This window comes from Pipistrellus kuhlii, unplaced genomic scaffold (genome assembly GCF_014108245.1).
Source record: "Pipistrellus kuhlii isolate mPipKuh1 unplaced genomic scaffold, mPipKuh1.p scaffold_m20_p_7, whole genome shotgun sequence".
NCBI lineage: Eukaryota > Metazoa > Chordata > Mammalia > Chiroptera > Vespertilionidae > Pipistrellus > Pipistrellus kuhlii.
Genome location: NW_023425573.1, coordinates 8316652 through 8340831, shown reverse-complemented (window position 1 = coordinate 8340831; position 24180 = coordinate 8316652). Strand labels below are relative to the sequence as shown.

Below are 24180 nucleotides of genomic sequence, written 5' to 3'. Positions count from 1 at the left end.
ACACACACACACACACACACACACACATGTTAGTTGAAAATCCCACCACTTGGGACAACCTGGCTGGACCTTATGAACATTATGCTAAGTGAAATATATTAGACCAAGAAAGACAATTACCATATGATCTTGCTTATATGTAGAATCCAAAGAAGCCTGACTCGTTGAAAAAAGGAATAAAGGGTGTTTGTTAGGAGCTGAAAAAGGTGGGAAACGGGGAGATGTAGGTCAGTTATAAAATGAATAAGTTCTACTGTACAGCATGGAGACTATATTATATACTTGAAAGGTCCTAAGAGAGATCTTAAATGTTCTCAGCACACACACACAAACACACACAAACAAACACACACATACGTGAGGTAATGGAAGTGCTAACTAACCTTACAGAGGTAATGATTTCACAATATAAACATGTATCAAATCATCACGTTGTACATTTTAAACTTACACAGTTTTATGTGTCCATTATATCTCAATGATAAATAATAAAATGTAACCTGGGGATTAAAAAAGAAAACAAAATGGAGACTCACAGAAATAAGTCCATTTCTCCCAACTCCTGCTCTCTCCTTGCCACGCATTCACTCTAGAACACACTCTCATTGAGTGAGATGGTGAGTGAAATTGCTCTCCTTACTTAACTTATTTTATCCTGCCCCTCCTCACTCCTTCTCCTCCTCTGTAGCTCTCTCGGGACATGATCCACTGTGTGTGGTGTGTTCTCATTTTGAACAGGAAAGAACTTTGTAAATTAGAAAGCAGTAAAAGAACGTGAGTTACTAATTACACTTGTCTTCTGTTCCTCTTAGGACCAAGCACAGTTCTGAGCAACACAAAACACTCACGAAACAGTGGTAGCAGACTTGATTTCAGCTTGACATTCATTAGATTGAAATCTTGCTTAATGTGTATCTACAAAGAGATTGTTTTTTATGTTAACACAAAACTGAAAAACTTCTCTCTCTCAGCCACTGAGAAGTTGAAGTTGATTTTAGTACAATCAGCTCCAAAAGGGGGATAAAATAATAAAGCAAAATGTATAAAAATAATGTTCGACTCTCAAAAATACATCAGTTTACACCTTATATAAAAATACCTTCCTGTGGATACCATCCAAGAAATCAGTTTGACCTTTGAGTTATGCTAATGGTTTTTAAAGAAACTTATTAGAATTCTTTATATCATACTTTGTTTTGAGAGTACTATCACAAAAGACCCGCATAGCACATAAACCATTCAACAATCAAAAGCAGAAGAAAAATGTGTTGTCAAAGCAACACATACAAAAAGTAACTGGTAAAAAGGAAAGGAGGGTAGGTATCCCTGAGACAGTTTGCGCTCAGAGTGAAAAGCCTGTTTGTTACCAAGATATACAAGGAGGAGCTGGGAGATAAATAAAGGTGTTCTTGGCAGTGGGGAGAGATAAGATGACTGGAGTGCATATAAGGAGGTGGAAACGACAGGAAAGGTTGATATTATAAAAAGTAGTTGAGGGAAAGGAATGATTATAAAAAGAAAGGCCAAAACACAGAGAAGATGACTGAATAGTTACAGGTAGGGTAGACATCACTGAATCCTTGAAAGTGGCCCCAAAGGAACCTACGTGCTGTATTAACAAAGAACTGGATGCTCTGTGCGGGCTTTGAGGAAGTGAAGCAATGGTGGGTGTGTTTCTCCAGGTAAAACTTTATTCACTCTCACAGCATTGGAGAAAGGGGGTGTCTATAATGACCCTTTACTTTCACCTTCATTTACTCCTACAACCAATAGTTATTTAGCACTTCTCTGTGCTGAGGACACAAAGATCAGCAAGACTAAGGACATGGTGGGTGGCATTTATCCATCCTCTTATCCTATTTCACAAGTAGAAAAGCTTGCCACTAAGTCAGTTTGTTTGGTCCTCAAAAATAATCACCGCGCCCCTGGTAAATAATAAAAGTGCTGGAGTTTTTTGTTACATTTTGTTTTCTTTAGGTAGCCATATTTTCTTCCAGAGACAGTTGCTATTTCTCTAATTTTTAAATGCATTATTGTATTTGATGCCAATTTGGGGTGGTTTTTAAATGTGTATGTTTGTTTTTCATTCAGTGGCATTTTCCTGATAAGGCAGGTAAAGGAAAACCAAAAGATTAAAACAAACCAGTCTATTGGAATGAATTTTTCCGAGTTCTTCAGTTACCTTAACAGAATCTACCCAGAGGTGTGGCTGTATTTTTTTTAAGTAATTTACCCATGGAATTGTGCCATTTTCTTATCCACAAAATAAAAAAAGACAGAAAATTGTCATAGGAATATTTTTCAGTGTGATAAATTCACTATCATTTTTGTTGAACATAATTTGAGTCTGGGAAAGGAATCAAAATATGGCATAAGATTTTGACTGTCAGTATTTATAAGAAGGAATCATTAGTAATGAAAATTAAAGCATATAGCAACTCTAGGCAAAGATTTAAAGACCTTTGGAGGGCCATGACCATACACACAATCGAAGCATTAGCTGTATTTGTTCACCTAATCTTCCCATATTTTCTCTAGATATTTTCACTTTAAAATAGATAATGTTTGAAGGCAGAGGAAGGATTATGCAAATACATGAATCTTAATGAGAAGTTGATTATTGAACATTTTGACGTGAATTTCAGGAAATGATGAAAGACCCTAGAATTTATTAAGGCTTAAGAGAAAAAAAACTCTGCTCCAAGAGAACTTAGAAATTGCCAGTAAAAGAACTGAGACCCAAATGACAGCAGATAATGTATAAGCCAGATTACTTTGTGCCCTGTGGTAATGACTAGGAAATGGGGCACACTGATAAGCTTGGAATGATGATCAATATTTGGAATACTGAGATAGGCAAGAAAGTAATTAGTCCCATTATGGACACAGTTAGCACAGATAACACAATTTCGGAAATTATACATTTGGATATTATGGGGAATTTTTTTCGAGGCTAATGGATTTGCAATGATATCTATTAAAGCACATAAGACATTTAGCCTCTAGGGAAACTACTGAAAAAATCAAATATACAAAATTTTCAGTAAGTGTAATCTAAAATAAAAAGACAAAGTGGGATATGTTAATGAATAAAATGATGCTGTAACTTCCTACTTGGAATTTATAATAATTTTTCATTCAAAGAGTTTTAAGGCTATTAATTTCACATCACAACTCCCTATGAAGCAAGTAAAGCATTTCTATTGTATTTGCCCAAGTTCATTGCTCATAATACAGAAAGGCCAAATTGATAATGAAAGCAGGCTATCTTGATGAATTCCAGGCTTTTCAAGCTTCATGCTGTGACCCCTGGTTAGCATTGCAATCATTTTGGTCCCCAATTTACTCCTGGGCACAATTCCTTTATTTTTGAGGGCGGGGCTCCAGCTTAATTAATTTCCACTAAAGTGCCTTGAGGACTACTGATGTCATTGAAATGAGCAGATTAATACGTTATTTATTGTTAATTTATCATAAGTATTTGTTAATTATTAAGATCTAGCTGGTAGAAAAACTTGCCATGTATTTGAAAGTGAATACCTTCCCCAAAATAATTTCCTATGTCTTAATAAGAATATATTGGAAGTAATTTCATCAATAATGGAAGATCCAATTACTGCTCTTCTGGATTAAGGTATTCTTTTAATGTGAGACTTTAATGCTGGCATGGGAAGTTCAAACATTGCCAATGAAACCTCTGACTAATTAAATGATTATAGCCTAAAGGGAAGGGCAACCAAGGCCCCATCATTAATCTTCCTACGAATAGCCTCTGTATGTGACGAATAGATGGAAAAGTGTAAGGAGTTATTTGGGACGAAGGGGGGAATCAGGTTCAACTTTTAAATTAAAAGATAAAGTAAGTATACCTGTATGAAGCCCTTTTCAGCTTTTGCAGAAGGAATGGTTATGTTTTAGAATGCAGTGGTAGCCCAGCTGGTGTGGCTCAGTGGTTGAGCATTGAGCTATGAACCAGGAGGCCATGGTTCAATTCCCAGTCATGGCACATGCCCGGGTTGTGGGCTAAATCTCCAGTAGGGGGTGTGCAGGAAGCAACTGATCAGTGATTCTCTCTCATCATTGATGTTTCTATCACCCTCTCCCTCTCCCTTCCTCTCTGAAATCAATAAAATATATTTTTAAAAATGCAGTGGTGGATTAAAACAAATGAACTGTGCTGGGCCTTCACTTATTCACATGTTTAGAGGTAACAGTCTTAATAATTATCATCAATGTTTTATGAGCATATACCGTGTGACGGGCACTCTTGTATCCTTATCCTCATTTTACAGATTACAAAACTGAGGCTCAGAGAGTCAATAACTCAAGAAATAAGTAGCCGAGTAGGGCGTGTTGGGATTTTCCACAGCCTCTCCTCTATTCTCTCTCTGTGAACCACTACTCTCTGGACTGTCTTATTCCCTATTATCTTAGTCACGTGCCTTGTAAGGAACCAGCAGCAGTTTCAGCACAAGGGCAGGGGCAGGAATTCAAATCCGATTCAGAAATTGAGGTTCACATCCAAACAACCGTCCGGGAAGGACTTTCTATTTCATGGTTGAAGTGGGCCGTCGTAGCTAGGAGGCTGGCACAGTGGTTTCTCAGTCTTTTAAGAATCTGTTTTGTAGTGACCCCTCTCCACCTATCCAGGAGCTCTGAACTTCCCTCTACTCACATATTTAATACTCCCAGGAGAACTGGTGGCACGACTCCTTTAAATCTTTAATCTTGCTGTGTGTGTCCATACTCATGTCCATGTATGTTCATGACACTATTTTCCTAGGTGCCATGGAGTAGTGGATTTGTTTGAGGATGGATGGAGCCCAGAGACATGACCCTGAAATTCCCCTTTACATAAGGAAGTCTTCTGGGACCAAGTCAAGGCAATCCCTTCATTTGAGAATTGAAAAATCTTTGAAAGTGTTACAGCATCTTTTTTAAAATGATTACAGCCTGTCCAGTGTGCTCAGTAGTTGAGCATCCATCCATGAACCATGAGATTATGGTTCAATTCTCAGTCAGAGCACATATTCAGGTAGTGGGCTTAATCCCAAGTAGGAGGCATGCAAGAGGCAGCTGATCCATGATTCTCTCATTGTTGATGTTTCTGTCTCCCTCTCTTTCTTCTTTCCTCTCTCAAAATCATTTTTTTAAAAAAGATTATAGTCATATTTCTTTCAGAAGCCTTTATTTTAAAGGAATATTTGGCACATGGAATTTACAAAATATTTTTATTATATCGCCCATTTTTGACACGGAAGATTCTTCTTTTCACACCTTGATAATTGTTGGATCATTTATTTTGAGAAGTTTGTGTATGCTGGGTTCACATTTCTGATGGTGAGATAAGTTTATCAGGATCTCAGAGAACATGGTCAATGAACATAGAAATTATAGGTTACAAAATAAAGCCTCCTTACTAAGCATTGGAAGATGTATTCCTTGGCCTGTGCACCTAGTCTAAGCCGGCCTGGAAATCACTGAGCAGTCGTACTCAGATAAGTCCTGTAGATGCTCCAAGGACAAATAAACACTCCAATTTGGACAAAGTCCACCCTATGACTGATAACACGTGGTATTCATAGATGACTCTCTCAGACAATTGCTTGAACTCAGCCACAGCCAATATCATATCAGCTACAGATGAAAACGTGAGGAGTGATCATATTTTAGGGTGACTTCAATGGGATAGAATGACTGAGATTTTTATTTTGATTAATTACTTATTTTATACTATCCCTTCAAAGAGACCTTTTCTTTTATTGGGAGCCTAGGAAAAAATATTTGGGTAGTTAGGCTAAAAATAGACAGTGAATCTTCCCATTCTAAAAGCTACGGAATTCCCAATGCAATGTGAATCTAAGCAGGAATTGGCGAGAGCAGCAGAAAAGAGGGATTGAATGTAACATTTTATTGTACGTCATGAAATCTGTATATGCTAGGGTACTTTTTTCCAAAGGTTCTGTTGCAATTGAGTGCTGATGCCTATCAATTGACATAATAATCCCTCCCGCAACCAGTGGCCTCGAGCCTCCTGACACATAAAGGAGATGTGAGCCCTGGTCAAGGTCCATGTCAGAGTCCCCTTTCAGTTGGAGATTCAGTTCCATCAGGTCACTGAACTTGTAAGTCCTTGTAAAAAACCTTCCTGAATTTGTATTCTCCTCTTTACCATCTGCCTTTCTTCTGCAGCTACATCCTGGTCACTCCTTGGGAATAAATATAAACACTGGTTTCTAGCCTGAAAGTCCACATTACAACCTAGGACTCAACCACCCTTTTTGCCTTTAGTTTTACTAAGTACTGCATCCAAGAGTGCCACGCCATTACTGTGGCCAACATCAGCTGATGCTTCTTATTGGTGATGTTTATTTATACAAAGTGATGTTTTATATGCATATCTGTATAACCCATGGGCATAGACAATAGTGTGGTAGGCTTGGTTGGGGGAGTGGGGAGAGTGTAGGGAAGGGAGAGAGGGTCCATGGGGGAATAAAAGGGGATAATTGTAATACTTTCAACAATAAGGATACATTAAAAAAAAGAAAAACACAAAGTGAATTCATTGCTGGCTCTATTAATCCTACAAAGTCCATGAATCCTTAATGCTCAGTGTTCTTAGAATGAGCAGCAGTGTATTTGTTCCTTCTCAAATAGAACTTCTCGCTAAGCTTCAGATGAGCTCCTTTTAGATAACATGCCTTCTATCTTAGATGATTTATTCGCTTTCATGTTCCCTGGAATTTATTGTAGAGGTTGATGTGAAAACTTACAGTTTGAGTTCTAATATAATCTCCTGGATGGAATTAATAAATAAAAGATGGTTACTATTGTCAACAGAAGGATGAGGCTTTCTCACTTTCATCTCTGTATCTTCACCAAACTTCCTATCAAACATCCCTAGGGCTTGATGGTGTAAAATGTTTTCTGTAAACTCCAAAGCTTTTACTGTTGCTTCAGTACCCCAAGCCTCCATGTTGCTTTTTTTTTTGTTTTCTTGTCAGAAAGAATTTTACTCGATTTCTGTTTATTCAACTAACCTTCCTTCCAGCGAATAGAAGAAACATCTCCCTCTATGGATTTAGTAGGAATATATTCTCAATATTTATGAATATATTCTGGTACTATTCAAGTAGTACCAGAAATATGTCCCTGACATCTACTGGGATTTTGTTTTTGGCTTAGTCTCACCTCTGTTGCGATTATTGGAAATGCAGTATCACTCTGTGAAATGCAGTGTTTATTGTCATCATGTGTATTATTCAAAGTGCAAAATTGCCTCTTGAAAGTTAATGATGAAACTGTAAAAACAGGTCCAATTTTTGTACTTTGCCTGCTTGGCTAGACTCGGGCTAATCTAAACTAATGCTCTTTCAGAGATAAGGAATCTGGAGGCCACTTGAAGTAGCCTGACCATAATCAAGAAGAAAGCAGAGGCCAAATGGCATTAGGCAGCGTGATTAGAAAGGGTAGCATTAGGCTGCCACAGGACAGTGCCCAGTTCTGACACTTAAGTGTATAACTTTGGGCCAGTATTTCACTGCTCTGTGCCTCAGTTTCCTCATCTGCAATAGGGCTAACAGTAGTGCAGTAGCACAACTCTTAGGCTTGTAGTAAGGTAATCCTAGTAAAGCACTTAGAATCATCTGTAGCTGTCAGCATTATTGTAATTATTTTGACTATTTTTAATACATGCAGGACTTATGGAAGGAATGTGTAATTTTTTAATGTTTTGTGTGTTTATGTAGTCATCTCATCTTTGTATAGGCATTACTTCCTTTATGTCCTTTGCATTACTTAGTGAGGTGTTAAGCAATTAGTATTAAAGGTGGGCACAGCAGAAGAGCAAAGATACTGATGGTAGTTCAGTGAGCCTCATTGTGTGCTGGGCCCTGAAATGTAGGTACTTTATGTACACACCCCTGTATATGCCCGCCATCTATATATACTGAAAACCTGCAGAGGAGGTTATTTCCAGTAATGCAAGTGTAGCCTCGTCATCATCATAATCTCCTTCGTAGCTGGAGCGTACCATGAGCCCTGGCTCTGGTGGCAAAGAGCCCTGATAGAACCCCTTCCATCTGCAAAGCGAGCCTGTGCTGCTGGTATCTGTGTAGCCTACTCCTATGGACAACAGGGAGCTGGCTGTGGGTGGGAATGAGGGGAAGGAGGCAGATACAGGGCAAGATAAACAGCGCAAATGAAAAATGATGTACATCAGATCACAAATTATTAAAACCTATTTAGGTATTGCTTACTTCTTTTTGGAATATTACCATATAGAAAAGCTATCCCTTTGTAAATACCCAAATAGGAATAATTTGTAACAATAAGCATTCACACAGAAAAGTTATTTTCTTTCTCGCTTTGCTTTATTTATCTGGAGACTAAGTAAATTGTATTCACCATGCACTAATAGCCACCAGAGTAAGGTAAAGTATTTAATCACAAAAATCGCAATCGCTTTAGTGTCCTTTGATTTCTTTGTGTAGGGTACTTAATAATTATAAAAGCAATGATGGAAGTCATAAAAGCTGCAGGATATGGGGATGCTTGAGATGGGTACCAAAGAACAGCATCCACTACGTTAGCTCTGTGTACGTATGTGTGCAAGTATGTGTGCATAGGCACACACGGTCATATACACACCCTCACACACAGAATCTCTGCAGACCGCTAAAACCTTTCAGATGTATATTTATGCGGGTGTGTGCATATGCATATATATATATACACACATACATGTTTATTTCTATATATGATATCATTTTAAATCTTTCCCCAACTTTATACAAAATGAAACTAAGGCTCAAAGGAGGCAACCACTTGTTCACAATCACAGCAAGAGGCAAAGCTGGGGTGTATCCCCAACTGCCACCCTCTCAGGTAGCATCCTTTTTGTAAGATGCCTAAACAGAGCTGAAACCAGTTTGGCTCAGTGGATAGAGCATCAGCCTTCAGACTGAAAGGTCCCAGGTTTGATTCCGGTCAGGGGCATGTACCTTGGTTGCAGGCACATCCCCAGTGGGAGGTGTGCAGGAGGCAGCTGATCCATGCTTCTCTCTCATCCGTGTTTCTAACTCTCTATCCCTCTCCCTCCCTCTCTGTAAAAAATCAATAATATATATATATATATATATATATATATATATATATATATATATATATATATATATATATATATATATGTGTGTGTGTGTGTGTGTGTGTGTATATATATATATATATATATGTATATATATATATATATATATATATATATATATATATCTATATATTTTTTTTTTTTTTTTAAAGATGCCCAAACAGAGATAATTTTGAAACAGCGGACCTTTCAGTGACCTTTTGCCTTTCTCTTCCAGAACCTCCAGGCAAGGATTTGGGCCCCACGCTGGGCCTGAAGAAGTCCAGCTCGCTGGAGAGCCTGCAGACGGCCGTGGCCGAGGTGCGCAAGAACGAGCTGCCCTTCCACCGGCCCCGGCCGCACATGGTCCGCGGCCGCGGCTGCAACGAGAGCTTCCGCGCGGCCATCGACAAGTCCTACGAGGGCCCCGAGGACCTGGACGCCGGTAGGGCCGCCTGCCTCCCTCCTGCCCTGGCTCCCTCCTCCCGCTGTCATCCGCGAGCGTGTGTGCTTCACGGCGGAGAAAACTGCTTTGAGGATCCCAATTATAGTTTCCATATTAAAAGTAATTCGTTTCCCCCGATGTGTTTTGCCCTTTGGCTTAACGAACATGGGATTGCATAAGGCAATGTGCAATTTATTCTACTGCGCAGATGCGAGAGAAACGCTCGCTGTCACTTTCCAGCGAGGACCGGCTGTCATTCCTCCCCGAGGGTGGGAGCACTCAGTCTACTGCGTTTCTTGTCATTCTCATTGGAGCCGTTAGAAGCAGCATCCACCCCAGGACCGACAGCATTTTATTATTATTATTATTATTGATTATGGTATCACATAATTGTCCTCATCCCTCCATTCCCATCCCAACCCCTCCCTACATATACCTCCACCCCCCTGTTGTCCATGGCCACATGGCCATATGCATGCACACAAGTCCTTTGGTTGATCTCTCCCCCTTACCCCCACCCTCCGCTACTTTCCCTCTGAGGTTTGAGAGTCTGATCGCTGCTTCTCTTTCTCTGGGTCTGTTTTTGTTCATCAGTTTATATTGTTCATTATTTCCTCTAGATGCGTGAGATCATGTGATCTAAGAAATACCCTTGTAAGAACCTAAACTGAGACAGGCCATAATGGTTATGCTGAGAGGCAAATGAATCAGTCTGTAGTGAGTTCCTTTCTGCCGACCGCATTAATGGGGTGGAAGCCAATGGGTTATCTTGTGCTCAAAAACCTCTCCTGGAAATACACCCCTACCCCCACTGCCCCTGCTTATTGCCCAGCATGTGCGCTTTCTGAGCTGATCCAGGTTAGCAAGCTGGAGTTCAGAGAGATCCATGCTCTCCCATGCATCAGACTTTCCCTGCTCATCTCCCACTCCCTCCACCAAACCAGATTGAGGTAGCTGTGTCTTCAAAGGGTACAAGTGGCCCCCGGAAAGGGGAGACCTGCACAGCGCTCTTATTCACTCCTCTGCGTTTTGCATTTTAACTTTTCTTGGGATGCTGACACGGGGTGCCCCTGACCGTGTGTGTAAATATTTTTCCTCTGCAGACGGATTGTCCGATAGGAGCTCTCACTCCGGCCACGGAGCCCTCAACTGTGACTCGGCCCCTCCAGGGAGCTCTGAGCAGGAGGACCTGGAGAATAAAGTCAGAAAAGCCAAAAAGACAAAAGAGAAGGAGAAGAAGAAGGAGAAGGGCAAAGTGAAAGGCAAGGAGAAGAAGCAGAAGGAGGAAAGCGAAGATCCAGAAAGGAAGATCAAGAGAAAGGGGCTTGGTGCCATGCTGAGGTAGGGACTTGCTTGGAAGGCTAACTTGGTTTTGGTTTTCATTTGTTCGTTTGTTCATATCCCATGGTGCAATCACCCATTTGTGTGCATTCAGCAGAATGAGTACAACTTTAAACTGAGAATGCACTTGCTTGCTCCTTTTCTGCGGACGCAGAAGGAGACTTCTTGAGTGGCTCAGAAACTCGTGGTGATGACAGGAAGCAATTCTATATCTGCTGTCAAAGACGTGGGCAATTCCCGGAGACCTTGGTACCAAAGTGCTATGCGGATAAATTAAATGTGAATCCTAACTGTGACCCTTAGGGCAATCTCTTTGAATCAAAGAAGACTGACCAGATGAACCACACCCCCCTCTCTACTCCCATGAGTCTAGGTCTGAATAACCGGGCATGTGGGCACATTGGCTGCCATTCACAGAGGCTCTGAGGTCCAGTGGAGGTGTCACTGGGTTCAGAGTCAGATGACACTGGTCTGAACTCATGCAGTAGCTGCTGGGCTTCACACATACTTCTTACTGCCCTGAGCCTGAGTTTCCCCACTTTCAGAGGCCAACATACCTGTTCTCCTGGCACGTGGGGGTGTGAGACAAGGTCTCATGTGCAAATGCTCTGTTGACTAGGCATGGTTGCAGGTCCATGACACCCTCTGCGTTTGGGTTGGTGTCAGGACCACACCTGCTTCTCAGTCTGCAGCCAAGGAATATATATATGTTTATATATAATATATATATATATATATATATATATATATATATATATATATATATATATGTGTGTGTGTGTGTGTGTGTGTGTGTGTGTATAATATATATGTATATATGAATATATATGTACAATATATATGAATATATGTGTATATATAATATATATGTATATATTCCTTGAATATATATATTCAATCCTTTATATATAACAATATATTCAATTGTTCATATGTGGAATGCCACATCCATTTGAGGCTAGGGTTCAGGATCTGGAAAAGGGGCCGATGCACAAATGAAGACACTAGTCAAGAAATATGAATTTAGAAGGCATGGAGGGCCAGGTGGAAAACTTCCCTCTAGTGGAGAAGCTCTCTGACTTCTGGGTCGCATTTGCTTTTATTCACATGAATGCACATTTCCCCTTTAGGAATGCAAACAAGCATATCAAAGGTGAAGTTTGGTAAACAATAAAAGGATTATCAGGTTAAGAGATTGCCTTGAGCCATTTGGCCAACAGCAGGGCAATATCATGCTGATTTTCAGCCCTGCTGAATATGACATTGCTATGCTAACTACTGTTGGTCTTAGCCTCTGGCATATATGGAAAATAATGCAGTAATTAAATAATAACAATAATAAACTCTGTGTTTCACACACTCATAAACTATATATGACATTTAGGGGATAGAAATAATACTGATACCAGTAGACAGATCTCTCAAAGATCAAGAAAATGGATTCTCTCTAAAGAACCTCTAGAAAAGAATACAGACCTGCCAACCCCTTAATTTCAGCTCGTTTTTGTTGTTTAAGCCACCACGTTTGTCACACTTTTTTACAGCATCAATAGGACACTAATATAATTATCATCGTAATTATTACTATTTATTTAATGTAATAGTAATTCATAAGGAAAAAAATTCTATAAAAGCTTAACTAGAGTTGTCTATAAATATTAAAAAAAAACTGTCAGAGCTTCCCATTTTCTAGAATATTACTACATTAAGCCTTAACTTGATATTTTACTTCAGATGATTGGATTCAGCAGGTTCATACGCCATTGCCCATAACATAGAGCCAGCTTCTCTTGTTCAATGCATGCTATATTTTCCTCAGTTAGAAATCACAGGGCCTCCTGGATCCTTTAGACATCTAGCAACTCAGGGTTTGTGCCTTTCTACTATTTCAGCAAAATTAAGATCTGAAAAGTGGTGTTTGAGTTTATCTCTGGTGTAAAAATAGCAACTGTTTTCCATAGCCTTTCGCATCTGAGTTTGTGAGCATATTGGAGCTCCTGCTACATGCACATTTTCAACAACAAAGAACACAAAAGCTGTTACCATTAGCCAAGAGATTTCGCCTTCATTCTCATCTGTTGCTCAGATGCTATTGACTTAGTTTCTTTCTTATTTAAAAAAGATTGATTGCTTTAAGGTTCCTAGGAGTTAGACGTGTGGTTTAAATATGTATTATTTTTTCCATTAGCTTTTTTCACAGAAGCTTTCCTGAACCCAAGGCTTTAATGTAGGTTGTGTACTTGTACCGTGTATGGTGGCACCTGGCCACGGGCCCAAGTGAGGACTGAAATTCTGCTTCCTTCTCCTCACCACGCCCTGCATCATGGAAGTGAAAATATGTTGGCTGTGGCTATGCTTGTAAAGACTTTGTGTTGTGTGCTTTTCCGACATTAGCTGATCCACTCCTGTTGGTGATATATAGAGAGTGGTACAGTGTAGCTGATTAATTAATTTGATGTCCTCCTGATCCTTTTGAAAAATTGTGGCGGATTTCATTAATTCATATCTTCGCATGTGTTGTCTGGGCCCAGGATGCTTACTCTGTCCTGATTTCAGAATGACCTTGCAGATTCAACCATGGCTTACAGAAGCCATAAATTATCATGGAAAAATAGGCAGGGCTGGAACCCACCCATGTTGATAGTTTCCCTGTATCCTGTTTGCCTGCTGTTGAAAGAGAACAGTTAGCAGTTCAAAAGGCTTTTAAATTCCTCCATTATTCGTTTGGTTTCCTTTAGGCCTATTGTACTGTTTATGGCACTACCCTGTGGCCTGTGGCTCTTTGTAGCCAAAGAGTGAATGAAGCTCAAACCTCTCAATAGACCCGCCCATTGCTATCAGCCTTAAGCCAACTTCCTGGGGTCTAGCAGATATTTCCTAAGCACTGAAGAGAAATATCCTTTGGCTAACAAAATCTTGCCTATCTAGAATGAAAAACCCAGGAATCAGTGTCTGATTTCTCAATTATTTATAACCTTGTTGATCTTTATATTCTTTAAAGTGAATTCTGCCATAGATTTTTGTTTAAAATCCATTCTTTTATATCATAGCTGCTGTATTCTCCTCTTCAAATTATAGGCCACTCACTTCAAAAGCCTTTGAATTGTCAACTGGTTTGGGATCCTGAATGGAAAGTCTTGATATTGTTGGTCAAGTACCTTTTTCTGTATATTTTTGTATGATTTTGTTCTCAAAGGAATTGTGCCCACTGAACTCCACTTTAATGGATTAACAAAGAACAAAGTGTAAAATGTGCCAATAGAAACTTCATCTCTGCTTTTAAATTTTGTTTACCCTTATTTATTTGATAAACAACATATATAGAATACCTACTCATTGCCAAGCACATTAATAATTATTCTTCAGCTATTCAACTCTATTAAATGCCTGCTTTACATCAGACACTGTTTTAGACACTGGGCATAAACAATGAAATCCCCACTTTTATGGTATATATTTTTTTGTTATAGTGAAGGAAGGAGAAATCAGACTTTTTAATTTCTTGAATTTAAAACAAAAATATAGAATAACCATGAAAACTATGTATAACAAGGCATTTTCCAGGAAGTGGTGAGCCATTTGCCTAGGAGACCTCTGGGAGAAAGCAGCCCCTGTCCGCTGCTCTTGGGGATTAGCAGTTATTTGCCATAGCTCTTTCCAGTGATGGGGAGAGAGTCAACAATTAACTCAAAATAGTTGAGATGATTTCAGATTGTAGTAGGTGCTATGAAGAAGGTAAGAAGTCAGAAGGGCAGCGTTATCTCACCCTTTGTAATTGTCTTAGCAGGTAACAGTGTGCATCTCCAGGCCACACTGAATTTTTAGCAGATATGTTATCAGAACTTTGCACATTGTAGTAGTGATGCCAAGTCACTGTATGCTTGCTTTTTTAAAAAACTGTCTGCTACATATTAGTATGGGGTGGTTATTTTTAAACCAGCTTCACATGAAGCCATTACAAAAAGCTAAGTATAAAAATGGTCTCTGTTTCAGTATAAAAGCCCTTTTATACCTGAAGTAAATGTTCTAAAGAAATGTGGTCTTTAATCTAAATAGTGAACTTGTTTTGCAGCTATTTGAATCAACTTTATTCCTCCTAACCAATCAGTTGAATATTCTTTACTGTTACTTCTTAACTGAGCCAATGTATGTATGCCTAAAGGTTCAGGTTCTGCAGAGCAAAACCTGAATCATGAGCCCTAATGAAAAAGGTGTTTTTAAAAAGCTAGAGGCATCAACTTTTTATTTCTAAACTTTTCAAATCGAAAGCATCTATGTTCATTTGATTTATACTAAAATATACTATATATCTTATTGAAATTAGGGCAAATCTATATAATGGCACTGTACTGTGAGTTTTTAAAAAGAACACTCATACACATACATACACTCATTCTCACCCTCCTCTTATCCCTCCTCCACCACCACAAACATCAGCACAGATATCACCACTGCCAAGTTCATACCTAACCTCTTTAAATATCTGTCCCTTATGAGCTCTGAGTACTTTGCTTTCCAGATTTTCGTTAATCCCTTTGAGTCTCAGTCTACTCATTAGTAAATTGGGGATAATAACACATCCTCTCCAAGTTTATTGTGATGTTTAAGTTCAACAACTTATGTAAAGCAAGCTGTTAGCCTGACTTGCTAGGCTATACTTCTTGTCTCTTTCCCCAGGGCCCCACCCAGACGGCAAAACATCAGTTACTGCCTTTGACTTAACTGACGCCCAATTAAATTTTCATTTCAGTTTTCCCTCCTCTAATCACTATTTTGTATTTCAGATGAGCATGCTTTTTTTTTTTTTTTTTTTAGCCTGGGCAATTTTGCATAGCAAACTATAATAAGTAATGACAGGTAAAATCATTCAATCATTTATACTTTATAAGCTTTGCCTACCCCTTTCTCAATGTAACCGTGAACTACTTTCAAAGGTTATCTAATCATTTGATGGTGATGAGTAGAGATAGAAAATGAACTCAAATAGAGAAACAGGTGCCGGGGCGGGGTTGTGGGGCTTTTTTTTTTTGTGTGTGTGTGTGTGTGTGTGTGTGTGTGTGTGTGTGTTTTCTTTATGCATTTCAGATCAGAATGTATAGATGGGCTTTGGACTTGAGGTTCTTAATGCATGGCTCATAATTATTTCATGGGGCTGCCTTGGAAATTGTTTTAGAATACATTACCCAGAAAGATACATTTTGACTTGGTTTTTAAATTAGGTTAGATAGAGACTGAATACTACAGGGAGTATGACATCTGTCGGACATCTCTCCTCTTTACCTTGATCCCCTGATGGCAGTTATAGGTCTCGTGTACAATAAATGTAATGTGGCTGTGCCTGTCATTACCTGTTTCTAGATAACGGTTGTAAAATGCCTGGGTATCCCTTCAACTTTATGAGTATGAAGGGCAACCCAGCTAATGTAGCCAGGCCATGAAAGTTTAACATCATTTCACCAAAGGCAAAAGGCCATCAACAAGCTAGAGTTGAGGTACTTTGCTTCATGAAGTAGAGGCCAGATTGAAACATGAAATTTCAGATGAAAAATGAAAGCCAAAATAGGGTACAAGCTCTTAATTCAGGTTCAGGCTGGATATAGAAATACATTGACTACAGAGAGCCTTGTAAATCAGGGTAAAATGGCTGCATATTATTGAGTCTGAGAAAAATATATGACTTTGGCAAAAATAATAATAATAATAATTAGTATGTCGAAAGCTACTATGAGTGCAGCCAGCCATCCTTGTCCCTGCTTTCTGTGATAACAGAGGAAAAGAAATCGACACTAAAACCAAGTCAGAATTTTGTTGGGTTCATTTTTTTGTCTCTTTGGTAACTGAATTTTCCTACCTCACAGTTCATCTTTAATTATTTACTTTCTCTTTTGCAATAGGAGCTATACATATTTTGTTCCTTCATTTTGTTAATTTAGCAATTTTCCTTTGAGCTACGTGCCCCAGCGATTTTAATTTTTATTTTGAATTGGAAAGAGCTGTGACCCCCCCCCCTTTTTTTTTCTTCTTCATTCTGACTATCACAGGCCCAGGCTTAGAATGCTACATTTTATGGGCAGCAGTGTTGAGCCCATAATAGAATTGCAAAGTAGAGAGTGTAATATACCGATATCGACTTCCATTAAACCCAGTGGTGTGATAGCTGATAACGTTTATATATTTATGTATTCTACATCCTAGCTTTTGTTCATTTGCAACTAAGCACCAGAGAGGACAATTAGCAGCCTAATAGGAATACACTGTGAACAGGAGAGCATGAAGGAGTGACTGTGAGTGCCTGTGGGAAGAAGACAAGTGATATAAAACCATGTAGACAGATGCAAAGATGGGAACAAGAAAGTATAGATTACATTTGGATCACACAAATGCAGGCTTGTTTGGTTGGCATTTTATTTCCTAACTAAAGAAGCCCCAGAGACAGATGAGCTGCTCCTCAGATGGGCTGAGTACACAGACAAATAAGCTGTGGCAGTGCCCCACCCTCAGAGTTTGTGTGGTGTCCGACTTCACCCACCTTTCTTTAAGATTTTGCAAAACTCTTTCATGGTCTCTCAGTAGAAATAGATAGATTCTGTTTGGTTTGCTTTGCTTTGGTTAATCCTTACTCAAGGATATTTTTCTCATTGATTTTTAGAGAGAATAGAAGGAGGAGGGGGGAAGGGAGGAGATAGAAACATCCATGTGAGGGAGACATTAATTGATATCTCCTGCCCCTACCAGAATTAGGGATCAAACCTGAAACTCAGCTACTTGCCCTTGACCAGGAATTGAACCTGAGACCCTTGTATATGGGCCAATGCTACAGCCACTGAGCACACCAGCCAGGGCTCGTATCTACTTTTTTAAATAACTGTTTTATTGATAGACTAGAGGCCCAATGCATGAAATTCATGCATGGGGGTTGGAGGGAGGGATGTCCCTCAGCCCAGCCTGCATCCTCTCTAATCTGGGACCCTTTGAGGGATGTCCGACTGCCTTCTCACAATCCAGTACTACTGGTTCCCAACTGCTCACCTGCCTACCTGATAACCCCCTAACCACTCCCCTGCCAGCTTAATTGATACCCTAACTGCTCCTCTGCCAGCCTTATTGCCCCCAAATGCCCTCCCCTGCAGGCCTGGGTCCCCCCTAACTGCCTTCCCCTGCTGTCCTGATCACCCACAACTGCCCCCCACTGCTGGCAATTGTGTGGCGGCCATCTTTGACCACATGGGGACAGCCATCTTGTGTGTTGAAGTGATGGTCAATTTGCATATTACCTCTTTATTATATAAGATAATTTACATACCACTCCAATTCACTGATTACTAGAGTACAATTCAGTGGTTTGTAATAGAGTCACAAAGTTGGACAACCATCACCACAATTAACTTAGAACATTTGTATTACCCCCAAGAGAAACATTGTAGCTGTTAACGTTCATTCCTTATTTCCATTTACCCTCCATGCCCATGGCCCTGACCTAGGCAACCACCAATCTGCAGGCTGTCTCTGGATTTGCCTATTCTGGACATTTCATATAAAAGAAATTATATAATACGTGGTCTTTAATGAGTGATTTATTTCACCTAGCATAATGCTTTCAAAGGTCAGCTACTATGTAGTGTATTTCAGTAATTCCTTTCTTTTTATTGTTGATTAATATCCCATTTTATGCGTATTCCACATTTTGTTTATCCATTGATGGACATTTAGGCATATTTCCAGTTGTTTACTATTATGAATAGTGCTTCTATGAACATTCTTTTATAAGTTTGGGCTTATATCTTGGAACTATTGGATATATGTCTTGAGAAATCTCTGTATCTGACTTTAAAATTTTTTTTTCAATTATAGTTGACGTACAATATTATATTAGTTTCAGGTATACAAGATAGTGATACCTACAAAGTGATACCTACAATAAGTCTAGTACCCATCTGACACCATACATAGTTATTATATTAGAGGCCTGATGCATGAAATGTATGCCTGGGGTTGGAGGTCCCTTAGCCCAGCCTGTGCCCTCTCACAGTTCGGGACACTTCACTCCTTACTGCCTGCATCCTCACTGCTCCTTGCTGCTCTGCTCACAGCTCCTGGCTGAGCAGTGGCTTCTGGCTAAGCTGCACTCTCCCTGTGGGAGCACAATGACCACCAGGGGGCAGCTTCTGCATTGAGTGTCTGCCCCCTGGTGGTCAGTGCGGGTCATAGTGACCATCATTCTGCTGTTCAGTTGATTTGCATATTAGCCTTTTATTATATAGAATTATTGACTGTATTCCCTATGCTGTGCTTTGCATCCCCATGACTATCTTTATAACTGACATTAGTACTTACTATTTTTTCCAGCTGTCAAACATGTCCGCAAATGTTTGTTTACCATTCTGTTTTTTAATGTGTTCATGGAGAGGAGAGGGACATAGATGGAGTTAATTAGTGTAAAAATGGATAGGTAGCTTGTTTTCAAAAAACATTTTAAAATCTTATTGCTCTCCTTCACCTTCCCTCCCTGCATATATAATCTTGATTGCTCTGTAGCTCTGGTTATGGCTGTCCAAAGCAACATGATTTTCTCATACATATCACAGTGAACATGATCACGTAGACTATCAGCTGAAAGGCTTATTTGTTTAATTAAGGTTCTCTTCCCCTTTTCATAAGCTTGCACAGCTCCCATTAACACTGATATGGATTATGAAAGAGCACTGGAGAAGAATAGACTCCTTTATCTCATTACTTTCCTAGGATAATGAGATGTAGATTTGTTAACAGATCAGAACAACAGTCCAGTGGAAAAACACTGGCTTAACTTTTAGAAAAATTGTTATGCTAAAAAGAACTTTTACAGGTGCTAAAGTGGAAGATACAGATTAATAAATAAACTCTATTAGCATTTGAGGTGAAATATAATCATTGAAGATGCTGGATTAATAAAATGCAAAAGATTTCCTAATGGACCTATTTGCATACTGATCTTAAGTAACTAATAAAACACATTAATAAGCGTTTTATTCACATATATAAATACTCATAAGTTCCTAGTTGGGACTGTATTTGCCTAATTTGCTTTTTACCATATGCAGCCCAATGTCATGTCCTTGTAAGATGTTTACATAATACTATTAGATAATGACATGTATAGATTTAATAATTTGCTTGAGGGGAAAAATGGAATTAGTTCTTTGTGTAGCACCTTTTATCTGGGAATGTCAATGTAATTTACTAACATCCATCTTCAAGTTGCAGGGGAGATGGATGTGGCAGATAGTAGTTTTACTTTGCAGATAATAAAGAATGAGACATTTAGAAGTGGGACAGCCTGTCTAGAGCCAGACATTGAGCTGATATAATACCAAGGCCCACCTGGATCATTGCTACTATTGGATTAGCATCTAATAATGCATCAACACCAGACATACACTTTCACACATCCTGTATACACTTTCACACACCCTGTAGAACCCATACTTCTTTAATTTTTACCATTCACTGGATTTTCTTGTCTTAAGTCAACATATAAAAGAGCAATTTAATAACATGAGATTGCTCATAGTTAAGGGAAAAGACTTGAATTTTTGGCATATTTATCTCAGTAGAATAAGAAAGGGACTTCCCAGAACAATTATGGACAGATATAGAAGGTACACAAATTGAAAAATGGGTAAGAGAAATACAAATATTATTGGATTGCACATCCAGGACTATTATCTCAACCATGCTAAATAATATCCAGCAGGATTTTGGAGACAATCCAACTTTGCTTCTCCAGCTAGCTCCTGATCATTTCTGTATGTTGGCCCTGCCTCACCCTTAGCTTCAACATGTCTAAAATCCAATTCATCATTCACCCATCTAAGTCACCAGCTCATCCTGACTTTCCTGATTCTGTTTGAGGCACTGCCAGGAATCCCATGACATCTGGAGCCTCCCTTTTCCCATTCCCACATTCCATCGCCCGGTAATCCTGTTGATACTCACAAAATGCCATCTCTTACATCTGGGCCTTTTTTCCATTTCCACTGCCACACTCTAATCATGGTCTTTGTTATTTATAACAAGATTGTTTCAATAGACTCCTAACTGATTTTCCTCCTTTTTCCTTTCATCATTCCAGCTCATCCTAAGCATAGCTGCCAATCTTTCATTCGTTGTTATCAGGCCTTTAATGTACACCTTCTGCACTAAATTGCAATATAGTACAGTGGCAAAAAGCAGGTCCTCTGGAGTCATTCTCCTTAGGTTCAAATCCCAGCCCCATTTCTTTCTAGCTGTTGGTTCTTTTATTTTTCTTTTTTTAATATATATTTTTTTATTGATTTCTGAGAGAAAGAGAGAAGGGGAGAGAGAGATAGAAACATCATTGATGAGAGAAAATCATCGATTGGCTGCCTCCTGCACACCCCCCACTGGGCATAGAGCTGGCAGTCCAGGCATGTGCCCTGACTGGGAATTGAACTGTGACCTTCTGGTTCATAGGTAGGAGGTAGGCACTCAACCACTGATGTATGCTGGCCCTGAAATCTTTAGCAACTGCTTAACTATTCTGTGTTTCAGTTTCCTCTTCTGTGAAATTAAAATAATAATAGCATCTACCTAATAACCTACTAATGTTGCGTAGAGAGTAAATGAGATTATATCTATGGAAAATGCCTGGCACATAGCATAGTATTCTACTCCAGGAGCTAAGATAATTCCCAATTACCTTGTAGTTCTCAAAAACCCAACTGTACTTTAGGGACATCTACAGAGCTTGTTAAAATTAAAGATCATTGAACCTTATCATCTCAGATTCTAATTCATTGGGTTTAAGGCGGGGCCTGGGAATCTCAGAGAATTCTGACGCATCCAATCCCAGGAACCGCTATCTGGGAAATACTAACTCATAAAATTCAAACTATTTAGTTTGGTACTTAATACCCTTTATATTTTTACACCAGTTCACTTTTCTATCACTGTGTTTTACTATTTCTTTCTGCATACTCAACCAGTCTAAGCAGATTACTCACTATTACCTAAAACACGCTTTGAGAAGCCTTAAGATTTCTCCTTCCCCCCACCCCCCACTCTCTCTTCTTCTTTATTCCCCTCCCTCCCCTCTCTCTCTGCAGTCTTGTTAGGCTTCTGAAACCCACCCTCATCCCCATCTCCTTTATGAATCCTTTGACCCTCATTACTGTCTTTCTCATCAAAACTCTTATAGCCTTTGTCTTCACCTTTAGTGCTTCCCATCAACCAGTTGTGGTTTTAGTGTGGGTTTTACATGTCTGTCTCATATGCTTAGTGAGGTTGTAAATTCCTTTAAGCAATGGGACCTCCTCATGATGCTTTTTGATGCTTTTTACATGGTGGGCCCTTAATAAGCTTTTGCTGATTGACTAACTGGCTTATATGATGTGCTAATTGGAATAGACTTATTTGGATATCAAGGTGTTGTGCCCTTTAGTCATTTTCAAAAACAGTATTAGAAATAATGAAAACAGTGGAAGTAATTCACAAACAAGAAAAAGGGTGAACTGCATTGGGAGTTAATTATTATTATTTCTTTTAATTTCTGCTTGAAGAAAAGGTTGAAGGATGAGTTAACTGGTAGTAGTAACGAGCTGTTATCCATCTCCACTGAGGACAGTGATAGAGAAAATGGGCCAAAATCATGATGGGGAAGGGGGAGGAATGAGGTTATATATAAAAAAAGGAGATGGTTGTTAAGTACTGGAATGAGGTTTGTGAGCAGGTTGTGGAATTGACCTCCTTAAAGTACTTTAAAAGTAGGAAGGATAAATATCATTGAAAATTTATGAAAAATGTGTCAGCCAGTTCATTTCTTGAATATCTATTAAATGCTACTCTGGGGAAACCAAGAAAGAATATACAATTATGAACCCTTCACTTAAGCTCACTATCTAATTAAGATGACCCATAAATAGGAGATTATTAGCAATGAAAGTAGGATTTACAGTTAAAAGCTAAATTGTGAGGTTATGACCATAATTGTGGTTGCAATTCAGATGTATCCCCTCTAAGTACTCTCCCCCTCTGCACCCCTAAAATATCCAGTCCAGGCATTTTTTAAATAAATGAATTTTCAACAACTCTTCCCAAGCTGCTTTTCTAGGTTGAATAGGATTTCCCAATCTTTTCTGAAATAATTTATTCAATATTATTGGGCAAGTAACTGCTAATTACATAAATATATATATATATATATATATATATATATATATATATATATATATATATATATATATAAAGCCAGTAACCAGAACACCATAATGACCAGAAAGACAGGTTGCTTTGACATACACTGTGTCCAGCAAACCAGTGGATCAGGGGATGGGGCCAGCCCTGCCCCTGATAAGACTCTTCCACCCCTATCAGGGGGTGGGGCCAGCTGGTCAATCTCCCACAGCCCCTCCCCACAGCTTGCCACACCCCAAATCATCCCTCCACACCCCAATTGGGGTCAGGGCCCACCAACCAATTGCCAGTGGCCCCTCTCCCCAACTGGCCCAGCCCTGATAGGCCCAATCAGGGTGGGCTTGCTGGCCAACCTCCCTCTGTCTTCTCTCCCCACAGGCCTGCCCTGATACACCCTCACTGGGGCCGGGCTGACTGGACCCAACACGTGAATGAATTTGTGCAGTGGGCCTCTAGTGTTAAGAATACAACCTATATTTTATTACTTTTTTTTTTTTTGGCATCTTCTTTCATTCACTATACAAATATTGATTGATTGCCTAATATGTGGCAGTCCTGATGCTTAGTTCGGAGATATCCACAATGAAGTCAGATGTGTTCTCATGTTACCTGTAACCTTTCCTAAAACGTGGTGGGGCATAGATTTTCTAATATAAGGTGACATAAAATCAACTATGCTCCTGTTAAGTAACCAGAATATCCCTGATTTCATAAAACTATGGTTAAGCCACTTGTAGTTGGTAAAGACACTGAATAGTAAGATTTCTTGATATGTAAACTCAGCTGTGTAACTGCCTTCTTGAATGGCTGTTTTGTGTTGTTGTTGTTTTTTTGCCTGGGAAATATGTACTTTGTATACACTTGCAGCAGGTATAAATTATTTTTATGGTCACTACCTATTTGGCCATCGGCTGGAAATGGTTTTAGTGTAGATGTGTCCATAAATTAAAACAGATAAGGGTTAGTTATCTGAAGAGTCCGTTTCACAAGTGAAATGGTGCTGAATTAAGGGAAATCACCTAGACTATTAACATCTAGCTTGCAAAAATTAAAATTTAACTAGAGGCAAAATGACAGC

General features: G+C 39.2%; 1 protein-coding gene across 5 annotated transcripts in view; it reads left to right on the top strand.

Annotated features, from left to right (window-relative positions):
• The window catches only part of PARD3B (par-3 family cell polarity regulator beta), an 861922-nt gene that overhangs the window by 581088 nt on the left and 256654 nt on the right, over positions 1-24180 (top strand). For 2 of the 5 annotated variants that reach the window (XM_045575575.1, XM_045575573.1), the window contains exons 17-18: positions 9363-9569; positions 10673-10910. In XM_045575575.1, the coding sequence (XP_045431531.1) occupies positions 9363-9569; positions 10673-10910 (445 nt within the window). Of the gene's footprint in view, positions 1-9362; positions 9570-10669; positions 10911-24180 lie in introns of all 5 variants that reach the window. The other 3 variants (XM_045575574.1, XM_045575572.1, XM_036420516.2) reach the window with 2 other exon arrangements.